This window comes from Centroberyx affinis, unplaced genomic scaffold, assembly GCF_046629955.1.
Source record: "Centroberyx affinis isolate AG114_WGS23_722 - 3 ecotype Tasmania unplaced genomic scaffold, CSIRO-AGI_Caff_v1 ptg000380l_1, whole genome shotgun sequence".
Lineage (NCBI taxonomy): Eukaryota > Metazoa > Chordata > Actinopteri > Beryciformes > Berycidae > Centroberyx > Centroberyx affinis.
The window spans coordinates 92,501-120,121 of record NW_027279049.1 but is presented as its reverse complement, the minus strand read 5'-3'; the positions used below and the strand labels follow the sequence as shown (position 1 = coordinate 120,121).

Genomic DNA, 27,621 nt, shown 5'->3' with positions numbered 1-27,621 from the left:
ACTGTATACTGTATAGGTTTGTACAAGGAGATAATACTTGAACTTGAAAATGACCTAATTCTCCATGTTCACTTATTTACAGAGATGGGATGGGAGGAAAGAGGGATGCAGGGGAGACGGTCCAAAAAAAGCGAGAGGAGGAATGGGGGGGGGGGGGGAAAGGGTTTCTTTTGCCCTCCTTAACCCCCCCCCCCCCCCTCCTCCCCTCCTCTTCTTGTCTACAAAGTGCTCTCATTCTCTCTTTCTCTTTTTGTTTCTTTTCTCTTGATTGTGGCTTTCGCTGTTGCTGTTGTCGGAGCGTAACACTGCACACAATAGAAGGTCTGAGCAAAAACTGTGCGAATGTCGATTTGTGGGTGATGTATTGCTGCTAACTATATTGTATGCAATGCTGCTAACTACTGTATGCCGCTGTATCATTGTTGTGATGTTTCTCATGTTGATAAACTGAACCATATTCCATGCACTGGTTTCTATGGCAACAACATACTGAATCTTGAATGTTCAAGTATGTATAGAGGGGTAGGATTGTGTCGTTTTTTTCAAAGAGTAAGTGTGTCTGTGTTTATGTGTCTGCAAAAAAGCCAAGTCCAAGTGTGTGTGTGTGTGTGTGTGTGTGTGTGTGTGTGTGTGTTTCTCACACATGAGTCTGCATCCTCTGTGTGTGTCTGTGGGAATAGTCAGAGGGTGGAGACGAGTAGGAGAAGCGGGTGGAGCTTCCGTACTTCCCCAGCCCCGTTTCAGGACTTTGCGCCGGCCCCTGCGCGGGCCCGGGTCCGGGTCCGGGTCCGGGTCCGGGTCCGGGCCCCGGCCCCACCCCTTGTCCCGTTGGATACATCTCATAGGCCGGCCCCTCCTCTATGGGCGGGGCAAAGCCCATGCGGTAGCTGGGATACTGGGAGGGGTATCCATAGTTGTCATAGGCCAGTTGAGTCGTGCTGTCCAACAGGCCGCACTCTCCGGGGTAATCTCCGGGAGATTGGAGCGGCGGGTTGGGTGGCGCTTGCTGGCTCTGCGGCGCCCTGGTGAAGGTGTTGAACTGGGCGTAGCTGGCGTGGGACATCCTGGAAGGGGGGCGTGGGTCGTAGCAGCCCGCCCTCGAGCCCGGCACTCCGCTGGGGGGCACTGCGCCGCTGGTGGCACCCGCTGGCCCGCTGGAGGTGGCGCCGGCCGGCCCGCCGCTGGGGTTCGGGGAGCGGAACTCTCCCTGGTAGTGGATCGCACGGGACTGGGGGCGCGCCTCGTCGTGGGTGGTGGCTCGGACGTTGTAGTAGCCGTTGGTTGGGTCCTGGGATGGCAGGGAAGACTATTAGCTTTTCACTCCTATTATATGGACTGTATATAAGAAGCAATAAAGATAACTATCTAGATATATATGGAGAAGCTGTGGGAAAACACATCTAACCATCTATTCTGTACTTTGGTTAGCAACTTTTATGTGGCTGTCTCAGCTGTTAGGAACTTGTTGTGAATGGTGAAGATCATAAAGAAAGACTGGTAGCATTAGCAAGTTAGCTCCGCCACACAAATACCTGGATCTATGGCACTTTGCACAAAAACACAATGAAACACTGATATTACTGTGATACACTGACTATTAACATGTGGCTCATGTTGTTTAATGGCAGACTGATATGCTTGGTAATGTGGGTGCAGCTGGTGACATGCTTATTGTTCATGCCGCATTACATGTACAAAAAAGTGATGGTGTGTGAGTAATGCAGCACACAGCATGACCACAGAGATAATGATACATTTCTGTTTTGTTAATATAAACCTGGTTTTCACGGCAGGGCCACAGAGAAGGAGGGCTCAGCAGGGCTACAGCTAAATCTGCACTGGAACAAAAGCACTGTTCGATCTCTGGAGCATTTACTCCTTTGTTTGGGCAGGTGAGAACAATGACGTTTGGGTGGCCAAATAATGGCACTGAAACACCTGAAAATGTGAGTCTCAGTCCTCTTTCAAGCGAACTGCGATGAGGTTTGTTAGGAGTGAGAATGTAATCTGGACCAACTACAGGAAATTACCCCAAAACACAAGGTTTCATGTGTATTAGAGATGTTTATATTCCACTACAGTTCAGTCCAAAGGAAACAAAATGCAGGTGTAATTGCACTCTTAGTTTAGCTGACAAATAATCTCAGTTGGTAACAGGATGCAGAAAAAAATCACCAACATTTGGTTTAGGGGAAATTCAGTGACACAGATAATGAGTAAGAGCAGTCTTGTTGTGGAAACCAAGGCTAGACAAGAACTGCACTGCAAAGGCTGGAACTGAGGGAAGAGAAAATGTAGAATATGTACATTATAGCACCTGAAAAAAGGCTATTTATTCTGTACCGTAGCTTCCCACATGTTGGTCACATGAATACAGCAGCCAGTACTAAGCACTGAATGATGGGTATGATCACAAAGCTCATGACGTACAGAATGTCTGTGCATTTGACCGTGCTCCATGCAAGATTCAATGTTAAAGATGCTTGTTTTGGCTTTTTCTCACATGTTTATTACACCAAATGCAATGTCAAATGCTGAATTTACTCACCTTGAGCTCGTACTCCTCCCGGGTGTCCAGGGTGTCGCTCCTCATGTCCTGCTTCAGGTCCATGTCGTCTTTGAACGGCTGAGTGGAGGGAGAGAGGGAGACAGAGGGCAGAAACTAAACCATCAAACAACGAAACACACACAGGGAGGGAGTGAGAAAGGAAAGGAGAAGGAAGGGAGGGAGGGGAGAGGAAAACAGAGTTTCAGGTTTTTTCATCCGAAGAGAGCAGAAGACGAAAACGCTTAGTTTGTTGGAAAAGGATTTTGGCGGAGCTTTAAAATCCACTCCTGGGACGACAGGAGTAACACAGCAGCCTCTTCGTATTGTTTCTCCGGCACTTCCAGGGTTGAATTCTTTTCAAAAAGCAACATGGCCGTCAAAACTTTGCAGTGTACACGGCGCTCTGCTTTTGTGTATGTAGGATTAGGCCTGTGTGTGCGTGTGTTTGTGTGTGTGTGTGTGTGTCTTTTTATGTACTTTCTTGTGTGTGTAAGGGCTTTTTGTGTGCGCATGTGTGTGTGTGTATTTTCAAGCGTGACGACGTGTGCTTTCATGTGTGTGCACTGTAATGTGTGGGAATGTATCAGTGTGTGTGTGTGTGTGTGTGTGTGTGCTTTCAGAAGTGCATGTGTGAGTTTGTCTGTTTTCCTGTGTGTGTGTGTGTGTGTGTGTGTGTGTGTCTGTGTGTCTATGTGCATATACTTTCAGGTGTGAGAATGTGCGTTCTTCTGTGCGTATGTGTGTGTGTGTGCGTGCGTGTGTACTTACACATGTGAGAATGTGTGCTTTCATGTGCGAGAATGTGTGTGTTTTTGTGTGTGTGTGTGTGTGTATGTGTGTTTGTGTGCGTACTTTAATGTGTATGATTGTGTATATGTGTGTGCGCACATGTACTTTGATATATACACGTGTGTGTCTGTTTTCCTGTGTGAGCGCGTCTGTTTTCCGACGTATGTGTGTGTGTGTGTGTGTGTGTGTGTGTGTGTGTGTGTGTGTGTGTGTGCCTGCACCCATGTCGCCCTTTGTGTCTAAGTATCTCTGTATTTAAGGCCAGTGACCCATACTCCTCCGCTCCACGGCCCCCCGGTGACTCAGATGGGTGTCTACTCACGGAGTACATGGCCTTGACCATGCGGGTTGCCGTGGAGACGCTGGCCGCCTCCTCCTCCAGGCTGTGGGTCTCCTTGTTCACCGTCTCCACCTTGATGTCTGGTTTACCGAGCGTGACCCCTCGGTGACCTGGAAGAAAAACACAACCTCTGGTCACAAGCTGGGTTGACAATAAAAATTCAGAATAATTTGGGTAAATCTATGTATTTCCTATCAGGAGGCTCTTCTCTAGTGAAGCCCCACAGTGAGCGTGTTTACATGCACACTAATAAACCGATCATAGTCTTTGAACTTTGGTAGTGCTTTTGGTTGTGCAGCTTCTTGGCCATGATATAACCCCAAAACTGGCGATTCTCTGTTATCTGTTGCTTCAGTAGAGACAATTGTTTTTTTTTTCTCTCATTCATTGTATGGAGGAACAGGTCTGAAAATCACACTTCTAGCACATGAACGAACACAAACAACGCAGATTCTGACAATGTATAGAAAAAATAGCAATGCATCTGAATTGTGGTTAAGTGAATCACTTTCTTTATGTTTATTAAACCTTTCAGTTTGAACAAGTGTGACACCGGAATCTGGCCGCAGGAAACTTATGTAGATGGAACGAAGAAAATAATATGTTTACCGATAATTGCAAATAGGTGAAAAAAGGTGGGAGACAGGACTTGGACAAAGCAGATTCTGGCAATATATAAAAAATTTGTCTAACTTTTTTACGCCTATTTACAATTATTGGTAAATGTATTATTTTCTTTGTTCCATTGGCATCAGAGCAACAGATGACAGATTATTGCTGATTTTGGGGTTAAATCATGGCCAGGAAGCTACACAACCCAAGGTAAGGCCTACTACCATATGAAAATAAGTTATATTCAAAATCCAAAACAACCAAAACAACAAACAACAGTTTGAGTTTTACATCACTTCCTAAGGAGAGAAATCCAACTATAACTGAATCATGTAAACCAGGATTTTGGCATTACTAGAGCGCATGTAAACATATCAATCAAATTATTGCCATAACCTGATTATTCACAGTTACCGGGTTATTAATGTAAACGCACTCATTGTGATTTAGGCTGACAAGAAGTGTGTATTTCTACATAAATTCTTGCCTAGTGCAGCCTTAAAGGATAATACTGCTCAGTTTGATTCATATATCCTCTGATTTACACTGGGACTCTCCAATCAATATTTGCAAACATCAACAGCTCTCTCCCAAAGCCAGAAAGCAAGAAAGTAATATTTAAACCTGTGAGCTGCCACACAGACAACAAATGCGAGACTATGTGGAGCCACATAATGTTTGTTTGAGATTCTATTTCCAAATGAGATTTTTTTTTCTGTAGTAGTGTTATCAGCTCTGAACCAGAAAATGTACTCTTATCCCCAGAAATTCCCCTTGGGGACTCTCCCAGTCACCTTCATTGTCTTTCCCAAGCCTTCATTTGCTATGGAGCAGCTCCAGATTAAACAACTTGATGACACCACATGTTCAAATCTTACTTCTCCTGTTTCTGGCTTTGGGGGAAGAGTGGTTTGTGTTCATAAATACTAATTGGCCTGCCCTAGGCCACGGGAAAAACATATAGGAATTCATAAATTAAATACTATTCACCTTTAATACTCTTGTTTTCTGCGCTGTTATTTATATACTTATTCTAGTATGTGAGCGGCATATAAATGCGTAAAAAAAAATCGATCGGATTTCATGTCAGTAGAATCAAAAGGGAAACGTACAGTGGGCGTTTTAAGGCAGTTTGCCATATTATATGAATATTCATTAATCTCATTTGAATAAATCGCTATACGGCTGGCATACGTTTCATTCTTCTAACATGGAATGGCAGAATGACAGATAGGGAGAGCGGATGAAAGAAAGACTGACAGACACATATGTGCACGTGCCCGCACACACACACACACACACACACACACACACACACACACACACACACACACACAATAAGAACCACTGTGTGCACTCACTGCCTTTGCGTTGGCGGTAGAGGAAGAAGGCGAGCGCCAGTAGAAACATAAGCAGGAGAATGGAGGATCCCACCGTTCCACCAGCTATAATTCCCACCGGAACAATCTCTGAAACAAACACAGACGAGAGGGTCGGGGTTGAGGGACAGCTGTCGGCTCATTGTTACGGAAACCTGCACGGATGTTGTGGAGTTGAGCATAAACCTTGTTTTGTCCTTGTCATATCGAAACTCTGGTTATACGGATAAGGAATGAGAATAAGAATACTGTTAGCATAGGTGTAAGGACAAATCCAAGCTCTCTTCTGGACAAGTTTCGGTAGATTTCCTAAAGCTTGTGAAATCTTTCAGCTGCAGGAATAAAAGTCAGATAAGGAATAATTGACAAGGTATGAAGAACTAGTTTTTTTCAGTTTGAAATCACCTTGCAAGTGCTCACAATAAAATGGTTAACCATCCAAAATAGGCTAACAACATGACACACAGTTGTAACTATTGTCTCCCATCCAGAATCTATCTTCAAAGTCAATCCTCCAGCAGTGGAAGTGTTAGAGGGAAGGGAGTGCATCTCCTTCAGAGGCATGAAATCCCAAGTTTCCTGCATCTAATTCTAATATCATTTACCACAAAAACTTTGAAACCTGCTCTCTGTTTTTAGCTGCATCTCTGTTTGTTTTCTAGTTGTATCTGTGTATCTCTTACATTACCTTTCATTTCTAGTTTGCCCAGGAGACGACTTGCATTAACTATTTAATACAACTCATTACCATTTGTTGTTTTTTCTTGTTTTTTTCCATACATTTTTATCTAAGTCTGTTTTATTCAATTGTGGTACTTTTACATCACTGTCTCTTTGGGTTTTATTCTATGTAAAGCACTTTGGAAACATTGTTTTTTAGAAAAGAGCTATACAAATAAAATAAAGTTAAAAGTTTAAGTCATGTTAACTAATTTGTGGATAATAGTGGAGCAATGACAGTAGCAGTGACATGATACTATTAATAATAAATCATGAGAAGTAGGCGTCCAAACTATCTTGCAGAGGCGCACACAGCTTGATCTTTGCTCTCCGTTATCATGATAAAAACTATAAAATCAAACTTGGACTCACTTAGAGATGGTGGCTAAGGCCATACCTTGCTATATCCAACTGACACCCAAAATCTCCCCTCTTTCACCCCTTTTTTCCCTGCCGTCTGGTCACACGCCTGCCTCTCAAAACCTCCAGCCTAGTCCCATACGGGCGAGAAGAAGAAGTCTGCTGCCGCACCTTTCTCCTCCAGCGTGATGATCATGGTGCCGGGCCCAAACGAGTTCCAGGCGGTGCAGTTGTAGGGCGAGTGGAAGTCGGACTCCATGACGTTGTTGATGGTGAGGGTGGAGAGCACGGCCCCGCCCTGGGAGGGGGGTTTGCTCTGCTCCACGGTGTACCTCTCCATCAGGGTCCCCTTCTCCTTCTCCCACACGTTCTCCTTCCACGCCCAAACCTGCAAAAACACACTTTAAATTACCTGCTAGGGCATTTTTTCCCACCTTGATCTGATTTTTTAGGGGAATTTTGTTCCATTTTTAAGTATGAAATAATACATTTGCTTTGCATGTAGCCAAATGAAAAGTCTTTGTATTTTTGTTTTATTTTAAATCATAATATACCATCTCATATCCTGAGTAAGAATCAAAAACTGCTCTATTTTTCCCATCCTGAACACACTGGAAAGAGTCGCCCGGTCATAGGCTTCTACAAATCAGCTACAGTGGCCCACGGGGGACAGTATTCACATTCATGCAGGAATAGTAGACAACTCAATAAAATAAATTAGAACAGGGTGAACTGCAAAAAAGGGTACTCCTAATTATCAGGGGCATTTTTTTGCCTCCTCATTTAGAATTTCACAGGCATTTTATAAACTTTCAAGCGCTGACCCTGATTTCATCATCTCAACATCTCATGCTTCAACATTTCAACGTCTCTGCTTCATCTCTTCAACAAGTTATCCCACATCGCCTTCTCCCCACTGAATCACATCCCTCCTCCCATACCTTCCTCCTCTGCTCGCTCTAATTTGCTCTGATGTTCAACATGGCAACAGTAAACACGTCGTGAATGATGCAGTCCGTCTCTGCACCAACCAGTAACAAACATGTCACCTTGTTTTGACATGTAACTGTAACGCGTCATAGGACCAATTACTGTAATTTTGAAAATGCCCGAACAGAGAGGTCAGATGCATCATTTCCACAAGATTCATCAGTGATGTTTGCGATATTGCATGTGACACATGGAGGAACAAACAAACTTTGGTCCTATCAGTGCAATTTTGAAAATGCCAAAAAGCAGTGGTGAGGTGGATCAAATTTCGGCAAAATCCCATTAGCAGTGTCTGAGATTTTGCGTGTAACAGGTGAACAAACACATGAACAAAGGAAAAATTTAACAAAATAAGACCAATCAATAGTCCATAGTGCAAAAAAAAAAGCGTCCCTGCTGTATTTGTATTTCTTTTCCTAGCGCGTCTCTCTCATATGATCATTATCTCTGACCTTTGCATTCCTTAACATTTGTTCCTCATAACGTTGGTGATCTATGAATTAGAGCTTATTCTACTGTTGCACCTGTTGAAAAACAGTGGTTCTCAACGTGGGGTCCGGAGACCACCAGGGGTCCTTGAGAGGGTTCCAGGGGGTCCCCGGCAAATTGATCAATTGTTAACTTCACCATTATTTCATTTACAAGAAGTTAACACAATTAGAGAATGCAGAAGAATGACTGTTTTGATCATGATTTTACTGTTTTCTCTCTACCTACAGTACAGAATTCTGGACAAAATCATATCTAACAATAAAAAATATTCTCAGACTTGGGTCAGAGAGGCAAAACTCATCAAATGGGGGGTCTGTGGCCCTAATGTGGACTAAATTATGGGATATGAAAAAGGTTGAGAATGACTGTTGTAAAACACTCCGGATAACAGGCATCACCTAAATGACTAAAATGTAAAATATAAATAAATGAAGAAACAAACAAAAACAGTGAGAAGTCTCACAAGCCAACAGGAGCTCTGTATTAGTGTGATGAAGACGTTGCGCCTTTAATCTTCAACATGTTTAATTTGTTGGATTTTTATCTATATCCTATTCTTTACTGCTGCAACGACCCCATTTCCCCTGAGGGATCAATAATGTTAATTTCACTTTATCTTATCTTACATGGTAGACTCAGACACACACACAGGCACACACACACACACACACACACAGACACAAATAAACATTCAGTAAACAGATGGACTGGTGTTAAAAAAGGTTAAGAGAGTCTAAAGCGGGTCTGAAAAGGAAATATATTTTAAGCAAAGCAAATTATATGCTCACACCTTGGAAACTAGTTTTTTTTTTTCAAGTGTATGCCTAATTACAGATTTTCCAGCACCGTTTTAGTCGGGGGAAGATGGAAATTTTCTCACAAACAAATCAGAAGACACAGACACACACACACACACACTCACACACACACACTAAAAATTCAAGCAGGTTTTTGTACTTAAAATCTGCTGAGGTAGAAATTTGAAGTTATTAAATATGAAGTATGACGATATCAAATATACATAGACCCATATGTTGCGCTAATGTACCTTTTAACCTGGTTTCAAAAAAAGAAAAAGAAAAGGAGAATCTGATGAAGTGGGGGGGGGGGGGTAAGACAGCAACAAAAAAAATCCCAAATTATTTTACATATTATTCTCCTTTTCATCTCACAAAATCTCTCTTAATCTCTCTTTCTTTCCCTCTCACAATCTGTCTTTCTCACAACATTTCTCTTTCTGTCTCACATCCTCTCTCTCTCTCTTTTTCTCTCTCAGTCTCTCATTACATCCTTCACACACACACACACATCCAAGCACACACTCACACACACATTCACACAGCATCATACTCCATATTTCATAAGTCCTTGTGTCCCTGCATTAAGCCGAGACTATAATGTCGTATCACATTATACGCTCGGAGCTCTCGGCGGGTGCGGCAGGGGGCTGAGGCTTTCTAAAAGCTCTGATTTCTGTCATGTCGGCGCTCCACAATTGGATAATTGACGCTGAAAGGTACAGAATTTTACTCTCCCTCCATCTCTCTCTCTCTCTCTCTCTCTCCCTCTCTCTCTGTCTCTCTCTCTGTCTCTCTCTCTCACTCTCATTCTAGCCTTCAAACCCAAATGTCATTACCGGTATTTTTCATTTTTCCTCGTCTTCTTCTCGTGATTTGTGAGCATTCTGGTGTTTTTTTTTGAAGGTTTTAAGGTTCATATCACAGACCGTTCATTTTGTCACTTGTATAATAGACAGATACGCTATATGAAACAGAAGCTTATAGTAATTAACCTACCTAGAGTCAGTAATTCATTCATATTCATGAAACTCACTGTATCGTATCAGTGAATGGATGAGAGAGAGAAGCCATGCGTATGAATAAGATGTATTTTCACCCTGCTGTAAGCTCGATATAGAGAAGGAAGACGAATGTAGGCCTGCTTTTTTAAATTATTCACCTTCTTTTTTGGATAAATCTTTATTTATCCAAGTAAGGTCTGCTGAGCACACATGCTGTGTGTTTCATTAATATCCTGCTTCACATTCATCCAGCATTCACACCTGAGAGCTCCCAGTAGAAACATCTGATGCTGGCTTCAGAGCAGCTCTACTGGAGCCGGTCTGGGCTGAGTGCCTTGCACCGTGATAGTAGTTGTTGAAGGAGGGGAGAGTGTTACTCATTCTCTTTCCCCATTCAGATTTTACCAGAGGATTAAAATCTTTCACAAGCAGACCTGTCTAACCTCTAGGCTGCCATCACCACTTTGTAGGGTGGAAGGATGATCCCGTGCCTCCAAGTGCCGTCGGAAATACCTAAGTACAACTTGAGTGCACATGAACGCCTAAAAAAGTCGTAAATATGACTGGGAAAGACCCAAAAAGACCTTTTTCACACTTACTTCTGCAGGATAAAGATCAGTTCTCACCATTGCCATCAATGTTAAGAAGCACATTTTCTATCAAGGCTCAGAAAAACAGCCCAGAAATTACTGTTAGCCTTTTGTGACCCTCATTCAAATTGCTTTTTTATATTACTGCATTTGTCTGACAACAGAAACACCTGTATTGTGTTATATATATATTGGAACACAAAATAAGTAATCACAGACAGAGTGGGAGGCGACAGGAAGTTGGTTTCTTAACATTGCTGGTAATAGTAAGAAGCAATCTATACCCTGCGGATGTACGTCAGCCATGTCTGTGAAAAAACTCTATTGTGAGATGTGTTGTATAACGGGCGGAGAGCATATAACTTATGTCAATAACTGATGGTAACAATTAGTTGGTTTTGTTTATTATCCTTTCGGAAATTCTCTTTGTGTCTGTGGCAACTGTCAGACAAATACAACCACAACAGAAAGGACATTACAATTAAAGACAGACATTTAACAACAAAGTACTCCACATCAACATCACCAACAATCAAGAATTAAGTACAACAAAATGCAAATGACACACCTCAAATCATCAGGATTTGTTTAACAGAGCTATACTGGAAGGTATAAAGGATCTCTGGATGAGATCTGATGTGATTTATAACCTCTGCCAACAAGTTTGGACGTTAAAGTTACCTTTTCACCTCTGACTATCTGTTTGTCTTTTTTAACAAGATAATTCAAAAAGTTCCAAACGGATTTGGCTGAAATTTGGTCGTCAGATGGACCTTGACCCAAGGATCAGTTGATTAGGTTTCGGTGATGAGAACAGAGAATGAAATCATCATTTGTGTTCAAAGCTTATCGTTCTGCATGTTTACACCTGAACCAAGGAGTCGTGACTTTTTCGAGGGTCGTAAGAAAATCAAAAGGTTGAGAACCACCGCAGCAGATTACAAAGTGATTCACTTCAGAGGTTTGGACTCACAATTTTGTCGGGCGGAGGAGTGCTGGCGATGTAACACTTGATCTCTCCTCTCTCCCCTCTGACTGCATACTGGACCGGATCACTGGAGATGATGGGGGGACCTGGGTGGGCGAGAGAGAGAGAGAGAGAGAGAGAGAAAGAGAGAGAGGGAGGATTACGGTCATGACAGCTGATTATTGGTTATGATCGAAAAGTTGACATTTATCATCAATAAATGATTACCACATTCATTTTGAGACATCGGTATAATTACCGTAAACAAAAGAGACCATCGCTGACAATATTGCTACATTTTACTCTGCATTTCACATTGTGTGCCACCGGGTCGGATTTTGCAGGAAATCTATCATGGTCTCATTGGTTTATAGTAATTCTATCAAGTTATCACTAATAATTTGACAAATATATATTGATGTTTAAAAATCCTACACATAGCACCTTTAAAGAAAACGTCCATCCACACTCACTGTCACTACACACAGAACAGCTCAACACAATTACCATACATTACATTACATAAACCTGAGTGAGAACGGATACCTCAAACCCCTTATTAGCTAAAGTGCTCAGTCTCAATCTATTAACACCATTATGGATAATATCAATACTGTTAATACTAGTAGAGTAACTGGACAGCGGCTGACCGTTGACGGTGAGTGTGACCTCGGTCTCCCCCACTCCGATCCTTGGGACGATGGCCTTGCAGACATACTGGCCTGCATCCGCCTGGCTCACTGACTTCAAATACAGCTGGTTGTTGTTGCTCAGCACCTGGACACACACACACACACACACACACACACCAGCCAGACACAAATCAGGATAGTAGGTTTGTGAGGTGGAGACATTAGAGAGAGGAGATGAGCGATGTTAAAAAGAGGGAGGGAGATCTATATTTAATTCATAAAACATGTTGATTTTCTCAGCAGGCTCCATTAGTTTTTCCTGGAGCTTTTCTTAACTCGTTAGGCATGAATTAAAGATTTAGGATATGAAGACGACGTCTCACTCCTAACCGTCTGCTTTACAACTAAGGAAACATTTATGGAGTCTGGGTCATAAACATTCATAAACGTTGGGTTTGGGGTTTACCCCAGTATGTGCCCCTCTTTCTTTCTCTCTCTGTAGGGAGATAATGTCAAATAACATGATAATATCTGGCAGTTTAATGTTGCCTTGCTTATCTGCAAACATGCATTTAAAATTTGACATCTTATTGAAATAAATACTGCTAACATGATGTTCTGTCCAGTAAAAAGCTATATTGACTACAATTTACAAGACTACAATTTATATGGGCAGACAGCCATTGGGCTGCATTGTTAAAGTGATTTTTTATGATTATAAGTTTTTTTTTTGTTTTTTTTTTTTAGCAATTCAGTTACCATATTATATACAGTGTCTTGCATTGGCCCCTTTCAATGTATGCAAGATCCTGTTGTCCCTGTCCCATTTGTGCCAGTATTTACTGTAGCATGTTGTAAAATCAATGTAAGTGTTGCTTGACTCTCTGAAATCAGTATTCAGTGTGGACTTTTCAGTCAGGATTTCAGGTTTAGAATTTAGGGTTAAAGTTCAGAGGTCAAGGTCAGTTTTGATGGTTTGTTCTCACCATGCTGGAGCCCTTCTTGGTCCAGGTGAGGGTGAGCGGAGGGTTTCCAGACCACTTGCAGTTCAGTGTGACGTCAGAGTCCACGTCCACCGTCACCGGCCTGGGCTCCACCACCAGGATGGGACCGACTGAGGGAGAGAGAGAGAGAGAGAGAGAGAGAGAGAGGGAGAGAGAGAGAGGGAGAGAGAGAGAGAGAGAGAGAGAGAGAGAGAGAGAGATAGCCAGAGAGGGGGAGAGAGGAGAGTGGAAGTGGAGAACATGATTCATCTTATCTATTCCAAGTTCATTCTGCATAATACATTAATACTGCATGATAGCAAAGTACCATTCAGACAAATGCATTGCCTCTTTACTGTTAGAAGAGGCACAGTGAAATCAACTCTTCCTCAGTATGACCTCATGACTCACAGTGAACGTCCACCAGGATGCTGACGTTGGTGCTTCCCACGGCGTTGAACACCTGACAGGACACCGGCTCGGTGAAGAAGGAGTGATCTGCCGTGGTGACGAACACGCTCTCCCTCGCCCCCTCCAGCAGCACGCCGCCTTTAGCCCACCTGACGGACAAACACCACAACATTCAACAGTTTTTCAACCATCACAAACCATTGCTGCCTCCACCAAGGAGGTTATATTTTTCACCCGTTAGTCTGCCTGTTTGTCAGCTGGATATCTCAAAAAACGCACAAACAGATTTTACATTATATTTGATGGGCAGATAGGCCTTGATCGATTTTGGTGGTGATCCAGATCTGGTATTTCCACCATTAGGCAATTATTGTTTTTTAGTCAAAACTATGAAACTAACAGAGATAGAGACTTGATCCCAAATCCTAAGGCTATGATTGCAGGGTCAAGAAATCAATTTAACTTAAAATGTAAGTGAGCAAGTTGGAGAATTGTTCAGCATCGGCAGAGGTTTGCGCTCTCTGTGTGCTTTGTAATTATCCAGGTCATGTCAGATATCATCAATACAAACTACACTTTAGAGGACATTTTTAGCATGGATGTGGTCAGTGGGAATTTTACCCCTAACCCTGGCAATGTTAGTGTGATGCTCTGCCCATTGAGCTATACGTACCCGCCAATCCCCCCAACTGGGACCCTCTCGGGGAGTCCTGACCCCCAGGTTAACAACCACTGTGTTAAAGTCTAGCATTTAGTAATTTCAGTACTACTTCAATACCGTTGTGAAAGATTAAATTCTAGATTGAATTTTAGAAACGTTCAGTACTTTCACTAAAGCAGAAATTCCATTTCAGCATCACCCACCTCAAGAGGGCAGTTAGGAGCAGATTGAAATAGTTAAAATAATAATAATAAGAAGGATTGGAAGAGACAGAGCTGCAGTCAGAGCAGCTGTCAACATGGCAACAGTGTCCACCACATCTTGAACTGGGTCCCAGTCTGAAGCAGTCTAAACTGGTTGAAAATAACTGGTGCCAGGAGTGAAATTTCACTCACAGAGCCAACAAAGACGGACACCCGACCGACAGACAAAGTTGCCACAAAGCTGTCCAAGTCACTGTGGTTGACACGGTGCTTGATGGTGTTTCTTGTTTGCCCTGGTATCGTAGTAGTGTTGAATTTTTTAGATATTAACATAGTATTGGCGCTGTCAAAAGTGTCCGGAGTCCACAGACCTGTAGCCCATGATGGGAGGGTTGGCGGTGGCCTGGCAGGTGAAGGTGACTCTCTCCCCCTCCAGGACGGAGCGAGGCTCGATGGACAGAGTCACTGTCGGAGGGTCTATACAGGGAGACACATACACACAGTGCAGTGAGGAAATATATACTGAATTTACATAAAGTGGGTCTACAGTGCAGCCACCAAAAAGACAAAAAAAGAATGAATGGTGTGAATGAACTGTATCGAGCAGGATTGGAATTGATTTTTAAATTTTTCAGTAAATTCTGGCATTCCAGGACCACACCGCTCTATAACCATAACTCTTATGCAACACTAACACTGCACCTACACTTACTTACTTACTTACTTACTTACTTTCTTACTTAGGCCTACACTTACAGTTACAATCTCAATCTACAAACTCATTTCTACTCCTTAGCATTCGAATCCTCCTGACTGCTCTGTGGGTATAGGTGTGCGTGACTGTGTGTGTGTGTGTGTCTGTGTGTGTATGTGTGTGTGTATACACTTGTTGTTGCCCTGTTTTTGATTTCTGTGTACTCTTATTCATTGTATTTGATATGTTTTGTTTCTTTCATTGCGTGCCCACTGTCTGGCATCTTTGCACTGTACAGCACTTTGGTCAACTACAGTTGTTTTTAAATGTGCTCTACAAATAAACTTGACTTGGCTTGACAATTTCTCTCCCAATAATTTCTAATCTAATTTCCAGGTATCCACTTCAAAAAACAGTGGGGAGAAAAGGGCTTCCAAAGTGGCACAGGATATAATCAAAATAAAGAGATTGGAATCACCTCAAAAGCAGCACATAATGAGCAGGTGAACATATATAGGCTATAAACATGCAGAATATGAACATATAACCTCATTTCCAACCTCGCTGAGTTGGAATAAGACCTCAGTTTGGTCTTTCTCCTCTCCTCATTGTAAACTCAAACTATCATTTCCTTGTGAACGATAGAGCAGTCACTCTCTTTTCCCGTTTCTTCAAGGACGGGACGGAAGAACCTTTATAATGCAAAACGTTTTCAATTTTTCCACATGCTGAAGAAAACCCACAGTCCGAAATGAATTGAAAATGAGTCGACCTCAAACCTGGCACCGAATCAATACAAACGCCAGAAAATAATTCCCACTCCATCTCATCCGGTGTGGATTCGTCTTGATTTTCAGTGACAATTATTTTTAGTTGACCTGTGCTGTATTTGTCCAATCATACAGCTGATATGGCTCTGAGGCGGCTGTTCAAAACTATCAAAAGAGTTAAATTAACTCTGATGGGTGTGGATTTATGTCAACACTGTGTTGATTTTGACACTATTTAAACATTCATCTCTTAAGGACTATGAGTGGACATCTACCAGTGGTACTGTTGACATCTGACAAATTCACATAACATGTCATGTTAATACTGTTAATTTTATTTTATTATTTATTTTATTATTATTTACTTGTTTTTACTTATCTCGTATCATTAGTCAATTATTACTTATTCTATTTTGTTATTCTATTTTTATTTTTTATATATATATATATATATATATATTTTTCTCTCTTCTGTCTGGTATTGTTCAAGGATTGTACTGTTATTGGGTTTTCTATGATATAGTTTTGTATTACTGAAAATTTAAAATTCAATAAACTGTAAGTCATAAAAAAACACTGTGTTGATTTGGACGTACGGTGGACGTTGAGGGTGATGGCGGCTCGTTTGCCCAGGGGCACGGCCGGGTTGCTGGCCACGCAGGTGAAGTTGCGGCCGGTGTCCGTGTCGACCGGCGTGATGGGCAGGTAGCTCCTGGTGGTCACCCTCTTCCTGTCCGGCAGCACTTCCTGTTGGAGGCGAGGGAGCAGTAGGGAGGGAGGGAGGGAGGATTGTGGGTAGAAGATAGGGAGGGCAACAGACAGAGAAAGATCAAAGAAGAAGAGGAGGAGCAGGATGAGAGGAGGAGGGGAGGCAAATGGGAAAAGAGGAGGAAACGGGGAATATCATGGGGGGAAAAGAGAGCCAAGAGAGACAAAGAAATAAGAAGAAAAGAATAAAGCCGTGTTAAAGCAGAGTTGATGAGAGGGAAAAAGAGAAGATGGATACTGAGCGGGTTTAAAGGAGAATTCCACAGAGATTGACTTTAAAGTAGACATTTTTATGGAGAGTCATGTTCCCACACTTGTATTAAACACCTCCAACTTTATCTTCATAATTCAGATGTTTAATGCAGGTGCAGGAAAGTCACTGTCCACAAAATGTTCTTTCAATTATCTCAAGCAGTGCAATTTTATAATGTCACAGGACTCGGCCTTGAATTTAAGAGCTTAAAACTCATAAAAGAAATATAGAAAAAATTCAAAATAAATCGTTTTTTTTTTTGGTTCCTTCTTTTTCGTTAGGCAGAAAGAGGAGGTCGAGTTTTTCGCAATGCAGCTAAAAAATCTGGCAAGAAAAAGGCGTGTGCGGCGTTCAGTGTGGTGTAAATGCGTGGTCAGTAACACGGTAACATAAGAGCACCATGTAATATGTATGAGCATGTGTGGGGGGGCATGCTGCACACAAGCTGGCTGGATGAGACGTAAAAAAAAAAAACATCTGTGTTTGGGTGTGTGTGAGTCAGTGTTTGCCGATGCTTATGTGTGCATACGGGGAGCGTGAGTGTGCATATGTGAGCGTGTGTCTATGTGTGTGTGTGTGTGTGTGTGTGTGTGTGTGTGTGCGCTCGCGGGCATAATTTCATGTGTGTAGGAGAGTATACGGGAGCCGTGAGGAGTGTGTGAATGTGGGAGAGCGAGGCAGTGCGAGTGCATAATGTATCGCAGTGTTCATGTGTGTGTGTGTGTGTGTGTGTCAGTACATTTTCGTGTCTATGTATATTATTCTGTCTATTTGTGCTGTGTGTGTGTGTGCTAATCAACCACTTCTTGGACTTTTGTTAGTCACCAAGGTGTGTGTATCCATGTGTGCTTCCCTGTGCGTGTGTGCATGTGTGTGTACATCCCTTTATTTGCATTTGACATTTTGGTTAACAATTAGTAATCCAAAGTTTACTGAAATACCACAAGTGCATACAGTTTCAGTGCTGGTGGCCAAACAGGGAATCAAACCCATAACTCTGGCAACATTGGTGCCATGCTTCATCCATTGAACTACAAAGAACCATGCATGTAAACAGTATGTGAAGAGTTTAATTCCAAAATGCTGTACATCTCACTTTCTGGAAAATTATAACCTTTAGTTCATCATTTAATACCTCTAAAATATGTGTAAGGATTTCCCTTATGCAGAGTTCTTGGGACTCTGCGTGGCTTAAAGATCAAATACCGTAATTCCCCTAAGTAGTGCGCATTCCAAAAAGCATCATGCACAAATGAACAAAAAATGAACAAATGAATGAACGAACACACAGCCCGGCTCTTAATAAGTACTAGAACCTGTGCTACCAGTTCTTCTGAAGGAGTAGGTGTCACCTTTTGTCAAATGGTGATATCTCATTTTGGAACAAAACTCTTTCATGTCAATTTACTAAAGAGGAAGAGCTGCTTTGGCTTCAGTGTAGTATGGAGAGGTGCTCATTGAAGCTTGGGTGGCATGGTCAAGTTTCGGTAGGAAAAATATATCCAAGGCACTCTTCCCATACAAAAAGTAAAATGGCTTTATTATTTATTGGTTAATGCATAGCATACACATGTTAAAAATGTTTATTAACATGTGTAGGCATTAGCCAATTAATAATAAAGGCTTTTCAATTTGGAATGGGAAGAGTACCTTGGATAGATTTTTTCTGCCAAAGCTCTTGTTTTAACTTGCATGCCTCTTCCCCTGTGCATGTGTGCATCCTTTTGCCTACACGTGTGTGTGTGTGTGTGTGTGTGTGTGTGTGTGTGTGTGTGTGAGTCACCGTGGACTGGTGGGCGCCCTCCACAGCCACTCCATCCTTGGTCCACTGGATGTGCGCTGCAGGCTTGGCTCCGCGGGTCACACAGGTCAGGTTGTAGGGCGTCCCCGCCATCAGCAGCAGCTCCGGGGAACCGTCGACCACCGGGTCTTCAGGGGGGACTGGAGGAGGGACACACACACACACACACACACACACACACACACACATACTGTTACATACTGATAAACATATGTACATGTACACAGACATAGACAAAGTTAAAGCACTGTAGCCCTGGGCAGCTCTGTGGGGAATCGTGCCAAAGCTTACTCAATGTTGTTGTGATGTCCAAAGTTGCTGTCCAGCTTTTTCCCCAGGATGTTCTCTGGCTCTGACCTTTGACCTTCTCACTATTGGTTGCTTGTAATGTTGGCGATGTAGGAAATGAAGCTTATTCTACTGTTGCTCTCAGTGTAAATCACTCTGGGTAGGACTGCCAGCTAAATTCCAAAAATGTAAATATTTTAACTCGGGCTGAAGGATATTGACTAAATATAATAATCTAATTGAGATTATTGGACAGAATATTGCAATTGCGATTTAAACTGCGATTCATATCATCACAAGATTTTCTCATCATACATTTTTTAGAACTTTAAAAATGTTTAAAGAAAAGTGATTTTGCTAAAAAAAATAAAATAAATGTAATGAGGATTTACTCAGAGTATGACGATATTCGATTTTGATATTTTTTTCGATTAAACGTTCAGCTCTAGTTTTGACCTTTCTAACATCACCTTCTTTCTCTCCCTGATTTTATCCTTCCTATCCATCACTGCTGCACTATCAACTGCAAATCAAACAGAAATGCCATCGCAAATTGTTTTTTTATGGGTTTTTTTTACATTTATTTAACCAGAGAAACTCAACTGAGCATGCATGTTCTTTTTCAGCAACACCCTGCTTTGCATTCATACAGCTTCACACATTTCCACCTGGGAGCTGCCCAGTACTTCTACTGTTGACTGAACAGCTCCACCAGAGCAAGAGTAGAGCAGAGTAGAGAAATCTTTATTATCCCTGAGGGGCGATTTGTCTTGTAGCTGGCAGATTAAAAGCATACATAATAACATACAAACATATAAAAAAGAGGGTACATCAAAGTGCATCATCGACGGTGCAGAACGTACATCAACAATATGAGCAGACATTATAGTTTTAGCAGCAGCCAATGCCAACGTACCCCCATCATCCTCACTCATGTGCCATCATACATAGAGTCACAAATTACATTTATTCAGGGTTAGGGTTACCTGGACCTGTTGTTTTTACCCAGGGGCTTAAATCAATTTCAATCCTGATCCAAAGTACTGCTGGTTTTCTATCCTACCAGCTAGTTAATTGCAGTTAATTGTATTCACTTTGCATCCCAGGTGTAAAATAGTCTCTGATTTGATGGATAGAGTGAAAACCAGCAGGTCTCTGGGTGCTGAGAACCAAGGTTATTATCGCTAACGAAAACTAACAAAATAACGAAAACTAGGTGTGAAAAAACATTTTCGTTAACTGAAATAAAAATAAAAACGAGGCTTTACAAAAAAATTCTAACTAACTGAAACTGTATTGTGTGTTTATAAAACTAACTAAAATATACTAAAATTATAGAGAAAATGTCTTTCTTTTTTCGTCTTTGTCAATTATTTCATACATAAGCTTAGTATTTTGGGTGGATATGAAATCTATCTTCCAATTTTTTTTTTCAATTTTTTTTTACCTTTTTGAATCTCGGCCCTGACAAATACCCCATTTTACAAAAAAAGACTAAAACTAACACTGAAACAAATAAAAACTAAACTAAAACTAAGCATTTTCAAAAAATAAAAACTAAACTAAACTAGCAAACCAGCTTTAAAAACTAACTAAAATTAAACTGAAATTGAAAACAAATAGTCAAAACGAAATAAAAATAAAAACGAATGTAAAATGCAAAACTATAATAACCTTGCTGAGGACCAGGATTGAGAACCAGGAGTGTTAAATGCCTTGCTCAAGGACTCCTCAACAGTAGCTGTTGGTTGGTGAAGGAAGGCAGAGCGTTTCTCCTTTACTTTCCCCAGCCACATTTTCCCCCAACCAGTCAGAGGATTTCAATCGGAGACCTTCTGGTCACAAAGCCTGCTTCTCTAACCTCTAGGCCATAATTATCCACTTCACACACATTCAGCTTCTGTTACAAATGATGAAATGATTTTAGTGTTGTTCTGTGCTGCTGCTGCTGTCTTGAGGTCTTTCTCAATATGCGTTCTCCGTGACGTGTTTGATGTGATATCCAAGAGCCAAAGCACCATTCCAAAATGATCGAGCGCCAAGGATCCCGGAAGTTTACTTGTCAATCAAGGATGTATCAGATGGTGACTAACCAGAAACGGATGGGAAGCCCAAAGAACGACGCATCACTTCTAAACATCACTACAGTCTAGTCCAGTGATTCACAACCTTTTTCATATCAAGGACCCCTAATTTAGTCCACATTGGAGCCACGGACCCCCATTTGATGAGTTTTTGTCTTTCGGACAATATTTTTATTGTTAGATATGATTTTGTCCAGAATCCCATGACTGTCTGTATTGTAGGTAGAGAGATGACAGTGAAACTATGACCAAAACAGTCATTCTTCTACATTCTCTAATTGTGTTAACTTCTTGTAAATGAAATAATGCTGAAGTTTAACAATTCATCAATTTGCTGTGGACCCCCTGGAACCCCCTCAAGGACCCCTGGTGGTCCCCGGACCACATGTTGAGAACCACTGGTCTAGTCAATACTACAGAGTTAGTTGAAGCAGCTGGGAAAACACCTGCGAGTCTCAATTAATTGTATAACTCCAAGCTCACAGTTCCTCTCAAACTGTAAAGATGCGTTGTCTGTTTTTAGCTTGGGAAGATCGTTCTTCACAAGGACACGAGTATTGATTAGGCATTCTTGGATTTGATAATCACCTCAGGTCTCCCATGAAAAGGAAAGGTCCTTTATCTCAGTTGAACTAACCTGGTTAAATTAAGATGTTATCAGTTTCCTCTAAAAGAGTTAAACACAGAAGGCATGATGTTTACTGTAGTCCCCAGCAGATCCACTTACTGAGTACGTTGAGTTTGGCCCTCCTGGAGCGCAGCGCGGCCTCGGTCGCCTGACACTCGTACAGCGAGTCGTCGGAAAGCTCGGCGTTGGAGATCTCCAGGTTGTACTGGCCGATGTCCAGGACCCGCAGCACCCGGTACCTGGGCCAGGCTGCGGGGACACACAGAGCGGGGCGGGGGTTAAATCGATGGAGACACGGCCATTAGAAAACCCCTTGTGGGAGTCGTGTATGCTTATTGGAATTTCTGTAGGTCATGTATCATAGAAGGGTTTCTGTGTCTGGGAAGCCCGGGGAATATGGAAAATGAACAGGATCATTTGTGGTTTCATTCAAAAACGGGATATTCCCCTGAAAAAAATTGACCTATGATTGCTGGCATGAAGGAAAAGGCTCATCATGGGCTACTATTAAAGGCATGAGTCATCATAAGACCTTTCCTTCCTTTCACAATAGTTTCATTTGTGTGGATAGACTTATTCGTTTTGATGAATTTTCAGGTAGCAACACTGTTAAAAATGGATATGTAGTGTGTGGGAATGAAACCACATTATTTTCAGGTATTGAAAAGTTTGGGCAATGGATGAAAATAGAAATCCATGGGGAACAAAAACCCCAAACTATACATTGTATGTATGTTGCAGAGCTGACATTCTTTTACATATTGTGATACTTCTTGTTGTGAAGACTATCTCCAACCATATAGTGACATTGGTTTGTTGACAGTCATATTCCCCAGCTGCTCTCAGCCCAGATCAGACTGAACCAAAATCCTCAAATCCTGTTAAGAAATTTGAGGAAAAGTATGGAAAATGTAAATGAACTTGTAATTAAAATCTAAATGGTTATTTCTCAAAAGGTATGTCACTCAGTATATGCAGGGAGCACAGAAATGCATCATAGCATAAGGCACAGAAACGTGAAAAAGACAGAGCTCACAGTTTATATAAATTGCTCCCATACTGTTTTAATCTAACCAGACAGTGTTTCAGGCCCTCACAGGCTTTTCCTCAGACATAAAATCATTGTAATACCACGCATACCATACTGACTTTTTCCTTTGATTTTCTGTTGACGCAGTTTGAGTTTCTGTAGGTGGCTACAGCTCTTTTGTTCATCTGTTCAGCCATGGTGGCTATCGCTGCTCATGCTAACTACCCAGTTCTTCTTCTTCTTCTTCTGTTTATTCCAAACAAACCGCTGCGGCTGCTGCCAGAAACATAAAACGCATCACTTCCTGTGTGCCAGAGGATTTTTCCAGGGAAAGACCGACCCAACATGCTTAGAAAATGCTGCAAATGTGAAAGCTTTCATGAACGGGGTTTAGGCTGAATCGCTACTGTGTCATATCAATCAGCAAAAGAGAGGAGCAAAATGGACATTTATATACAGTATATGAAACTGTCACAGATTATTACTTTAATGGACAATATGGATAGCATTAATTCAAGACTTTTTCAAAACCTTTTTGCATGATACATGATTACATAAAAACATATGCATCGCTTGTACACAAACAAGACAGAGATAGGTAGTGAACGCTGAAGCACGCACACACACACTCACTTACACACACACACACACACACACACACACACACACGCACACGAGCAACGCAGACACAAACAAACAGCTCAAGGGCTTTGCAGGAAAACATCGATCCAGCCTCGCTGCACACACACACACACACACACACACGCGCGCCACATCACTTCGCGCACGATGCAGAAGCTGCAGGCAGCACCGGACAACAAACCCTCTTCTCTCGGTTTGAACCCTCGCATTCCAGACAAAGACATAATTGAGCGTGACATCCCACTAGGGGGCACTCATTGATCCTCTGTGCCCGATCCCAACATGACATCATGGATTCAGATGGCAGAGGCAGGCAGGCAGGCAGGCAGGCAGGCAGTTGGGTCGGGAGGGAGGGAGGGAGGGAGGAAGGGAGGGAGGGAGGGAGGGGGGGGACAAAAGTATTAGTGGAGATTACATCATCCACTCCAGCACCTCGCAGCATAGCAACCACAGAGGTGAAAGCACCCCGGGGAGAAGAAGAAGAAGGAGGAGGAGGAGGAGGAGGAGGAGGAGGAGGAAGAGGAAGAGGACGAACAATGAACAGCCGCCGCTGATGCCTGCAGGTAGTGAATGGATGGAGAGGTGTGTGTGTGAGTGTGTGTGTGTGTGTGTGTGTGCTTAACGTCCTTTGTTTACGTGTGTTTGCCTGTGCCTGAGTGTTGCGTACACATGAGAGCAGAGTGATGTCATGTATGCCTGAATACACTGTATAAACACATCATACTGTATTATATGATTTATTTGCATAGGTATAAACACATAAACACAGGTAAACATATGAGCCGTGTTGCATCACAGTGATTATAGCTTCAATTAATTTCCATTCACTGGGCCATATAGAAGGGCTTTTGTGTGAACGTTTGCACACAAAACCATGTAATTTATGTGTATTTTTGTGTGTGAATAAACGCAGATCTCCTGTGTGTGTGTGTGTGTGTGTGTGTGTGTGTGTGTGTGTGTGCTGCAGGTATGCATTTACTGCACAATATGTACGCCTACTCTTTCATCAACAGTTGTGTAAAATCAATGCAGGACATAATAGCAATAACCTGCTATACGTCATATTCCAACAACACCAAGTTATATAGCAATTATAGAATAACAGAATAACTTTATTAGTATATTAAACAGACAAGGTTTTATTGGTGATATTGGTGCAGACATGTCACAAGTTTCACATTACGTACACACTGACATCTTACAACAGGACCTCACTTACGCATCATCAACAAGGGAAGACAAAGAACGGAGAGAATACGACAAGAATCAAGGGAGGAGGGGTGGCGAGGGGAATAAAAAATGGATGGAAGAGGATGACGGATGGAGGAAAAGAGAGAAAAAGAGACAAGAGAGGACAACGTGTTTATCAGAAACGCTGGCATGTCCGTCACCGAAACACCGCACTCGCAAGAGGCTGCAAGGACAAAGAGAGCGTTATCGACGAGAGAGAAGAGAGAGAGAGAGAGAGAGAGAGAGAGAGAAGGAGCGAGGGAGGAGGAAAGGGATGAGAGAAAGAGGGAGACGAGAGACGGAGAGGAATGGAAGAGGAAAAGCGATGGCGGAGATCTGAGAGAAGTGATAGGAGGTAATAAAAACACGTAATGGGAGACTTTGAGAGACGCAGGGAAAGAGGGAAAGAAAGGAAGAGAGTTACAGAGAGAGAGAATGGGAGAGAGAGAAAGAGAGGGAGAGAGAGTGACAGAGAGAGAGAGAGACAGAGAGAGAGAGAGAGAGACAGAGAGAGAGAGTGGTGTGCTGACCTTTACTGAACCTGTGAATTAAATTGAGTTGAACACGGGCTTCACATCACATGTCAGATTATCACTTGTGTGTGTGTGTGTGTGTGTGTGTGTGTGTGTGTGTGGGTGTGTGTGTGTGTGCGTGTGTTTGTGTCTACTACAGTCTTAATCACTATGTGTCTGTGTGTGTTTGTGCGTTGACACATGTATGAGTCATTCCATGCAGATACATATATGATGATGATGTATTGATATGACACTGTGTGTGTGTGTGTGTGTGTGTGTGTGTGTGTGTGTTTAAGCTCCCTATCAATGGCTTGAGGGCACAAGTCAGCCTTGACTTAAGTACAGGAGAGCCAAATACATATTCCCTATAACATCTACTTTATCTATTTTGGCACATTTTGTTGATTAAAGTAATAATCTGTGACATTCTCATACAGATTAATGTCCATCTTGCTTCTATCTGTCACTGATTCATAAAACCCAACAGTGATTCAACGTATATCCAGTTCATGAAAGCTTTTACATTTACTGATCTCAACACCTGCTGTCTGGTAGCGCTTTACTCTGGCGCACAGGAAGTGATGCGATTTACTTCTCCGACAGCGGTTTGTTCGGAATAAACAAGAAGAAGAAGAAGAACTGGGTAGTTAGCATGAGCAGTGATAGCCACCGTGGCTGAACAGACAGAGGAAAGAGCTGGAGCCACCTGCAGAAACTCAAACTGCATCAACAGAAAATCCAACAAAAAAGACAAAGTCACAGTCCCGCCCACTCTGTTTGATTGACAGGTGATCTCTGGGAAGAGCAGTGCAGCAACACCACAGCAAGGAGCGCTGAGCAACAAAGATGGAGACAAAATAAAATAAATAAAATAAAAACAAAATGAAAAAGATGGCTACTCAACAATCATGTATCAGGTATCAGTCACTGTTGTTCACCTCTGACATGATGGATATGATGCAGTTTGATTACATATAAATTGTAGAATTGATCAATGCTGCAATGGAAGCCCTTAACCTGAATTGATTTTAATGCAGCATTTTGATCAGATTCCACACAAGTATGCATGAATATATTTATTTATATTATAATAAAGCCTTATGTGCCCAGCTGAGATTGGGTATTTTACCACTTGAAACTGGATGGTATGTCAGTCTGGAATAAAGAAAAGCGAATTTGTTCAATGTGCTGTTTGACTGATACAGAAAATGAGTTTCACTTTGTTTTCTATTGCCCTTTTTACTGGGAACTGCGCAATACTTTGTTTAGTAAGATAAAATATTGATTTTGTAAATATGGATGATGCACAAAGATTGAGTTGGCTGTTCGCTTATGAAACATTTAGATTAGCTAGTTACCTGGAGAAAGCCTGGGAGATGAGAAAAAAAGCTCTTTATCAAGATAAACTGCAAGTTTGTAGCAGTTCTTTTCAGTGAATTGTTCATTTGAAACCTATCATTTCAAATATGTTATTTATTTATTTATGTAGTTATTTATTTATTTTTTGCTCTTATATGTATCACCGGAAGATGTATGTTTTGTAAAATGGTGGTGTCCTGTAATCCCATGTGGGATGGGCCAGATGTTTTGCCTGACACAGAAATTAACTAACTAACAGAACTAACTAACTAAATAACTAACTAATTAACTAACTAACTAACTAACTAACTATCTAACTATATTATAATATTTATTTATTATAATTATTGTGGGTTTCAGTGCAGTTTTAGTATCCCACGGTCTAAATTCTGTTTAAGGGGGATTTTTTTTGGGGCATGAAAGTGGTTAAATATATTGAATATCGACACAGAATATCTGATATCATCAGCTTCACTATCGGCCTTCAAAAACCCATACTGACCAAATCCTAGTTTGAACACTGTTACAAACTCCTGGCGAGCTCAGTGGAGAAGGATATTACTGTAATATATAGGATATTAATCATTTTTGCTTTCCTACCCTTTTCTCCCTGGCTCTTTCCTTTGCACTTGAAGAAAAAAATCTCCATCTACAGTCTGGCTGCTGTGGGCTTTGACCTTTGCACTCTTTACTTTTGCCTGCGATGTTTGCCAAAACTTGTGAAGTGAAGCTTATTCTTCCCCCAGCTCCGCTCGCTATAAGTCACTCCGGATGTGTGTGTCAGCTTAAAATGTAAATGTAAATGTGTGTCTGCTTTTGTCAGCACTGTAAGGGATTTACTCTAATTCAGCATGATATACAGGCCTCATTTTTTTTGCCTGAAAGTGTCACTCACACGCCTCTTTGGCTCCGAACCCTCACTTTGTGCGCGTACAGTCTTCACTCCCTTAATGTTAAAAACCGACGCGTTTCAGCTGTAATAGCCTTTGTCAGGGTTCTTACTGCTACAGCCCAAACTGAACCGAGACCGCAGCTGAATTATTTCCCTTTTTTTTTTTTCCGCTTCACTTTGATTCATGCA

At 41.8% G+C, this 27,621-nt stretch overlaps 1 protein-coding gene across 2 annotated transcripts in view; it reads right to left on the bottom strand.

The window, feature by feature from the left end:
• Positions 1-234: 234 nt before the first annotated feature.
• The window catches only part of LOC139641502 (kin of IRRE-like protein 1), a 29,210-nt gene continuing 1,823 nt past the window's right edge, over positions 235-27,621 (bottom strand). The window contains exons 3-15 of one of the 2 annotated variants that reach the window (XM_071515921.1): positions 21,864-22,013; positions 18,747-18,904; positions 16,539-16,689; positions 14,850-14,955; positions 13,615-13,763; positions 13,207-13,334; positions 12,239-12,365; positions 11,595-11,695; positions 6,920-7,136; positions 5,651-5,758; positions 3,660-3,787; positions 2,549-2,662; positions 235-1,288 (exon numbers count right to left, since the gene is read on the bottom strand). In XM_071515921.1, the coding sequence (XP_071372022.1) occupies positions 638-1,288; positions 2,549-2,662; positions 3,660-3,787; positions 5,651-5,758; positions 6,920-7,136; positions 11,595-11,695; positions 12,239-12,365; positions 13,207-13,334; positions 13,615-13,763; positions 14,850-14,955; positions 16,539-16,689; positions 18,747-18,904; positions 21,864-22,013 (2,288 nt within the window). In that variant the 3' untranslated portion in view covers positions 235-637. The remainder of the gene's footprint in view (positions 1,289-2,548; positions 2,663-3,659; positions 3,788-5,650; positions 5,759-6,919; positions 7,137-11,594; positions 11,696-12,238; positions 12,366-13,206; positions 13,335-13,614; positions 13,764-14,849; positions 14,956-16,538; positions 16,690-18,746; positions 18,905-21,863; positions 22,014-27,621) is intronic. The other variant, XM_071515922.1, reaches the window with a different exon arrangement.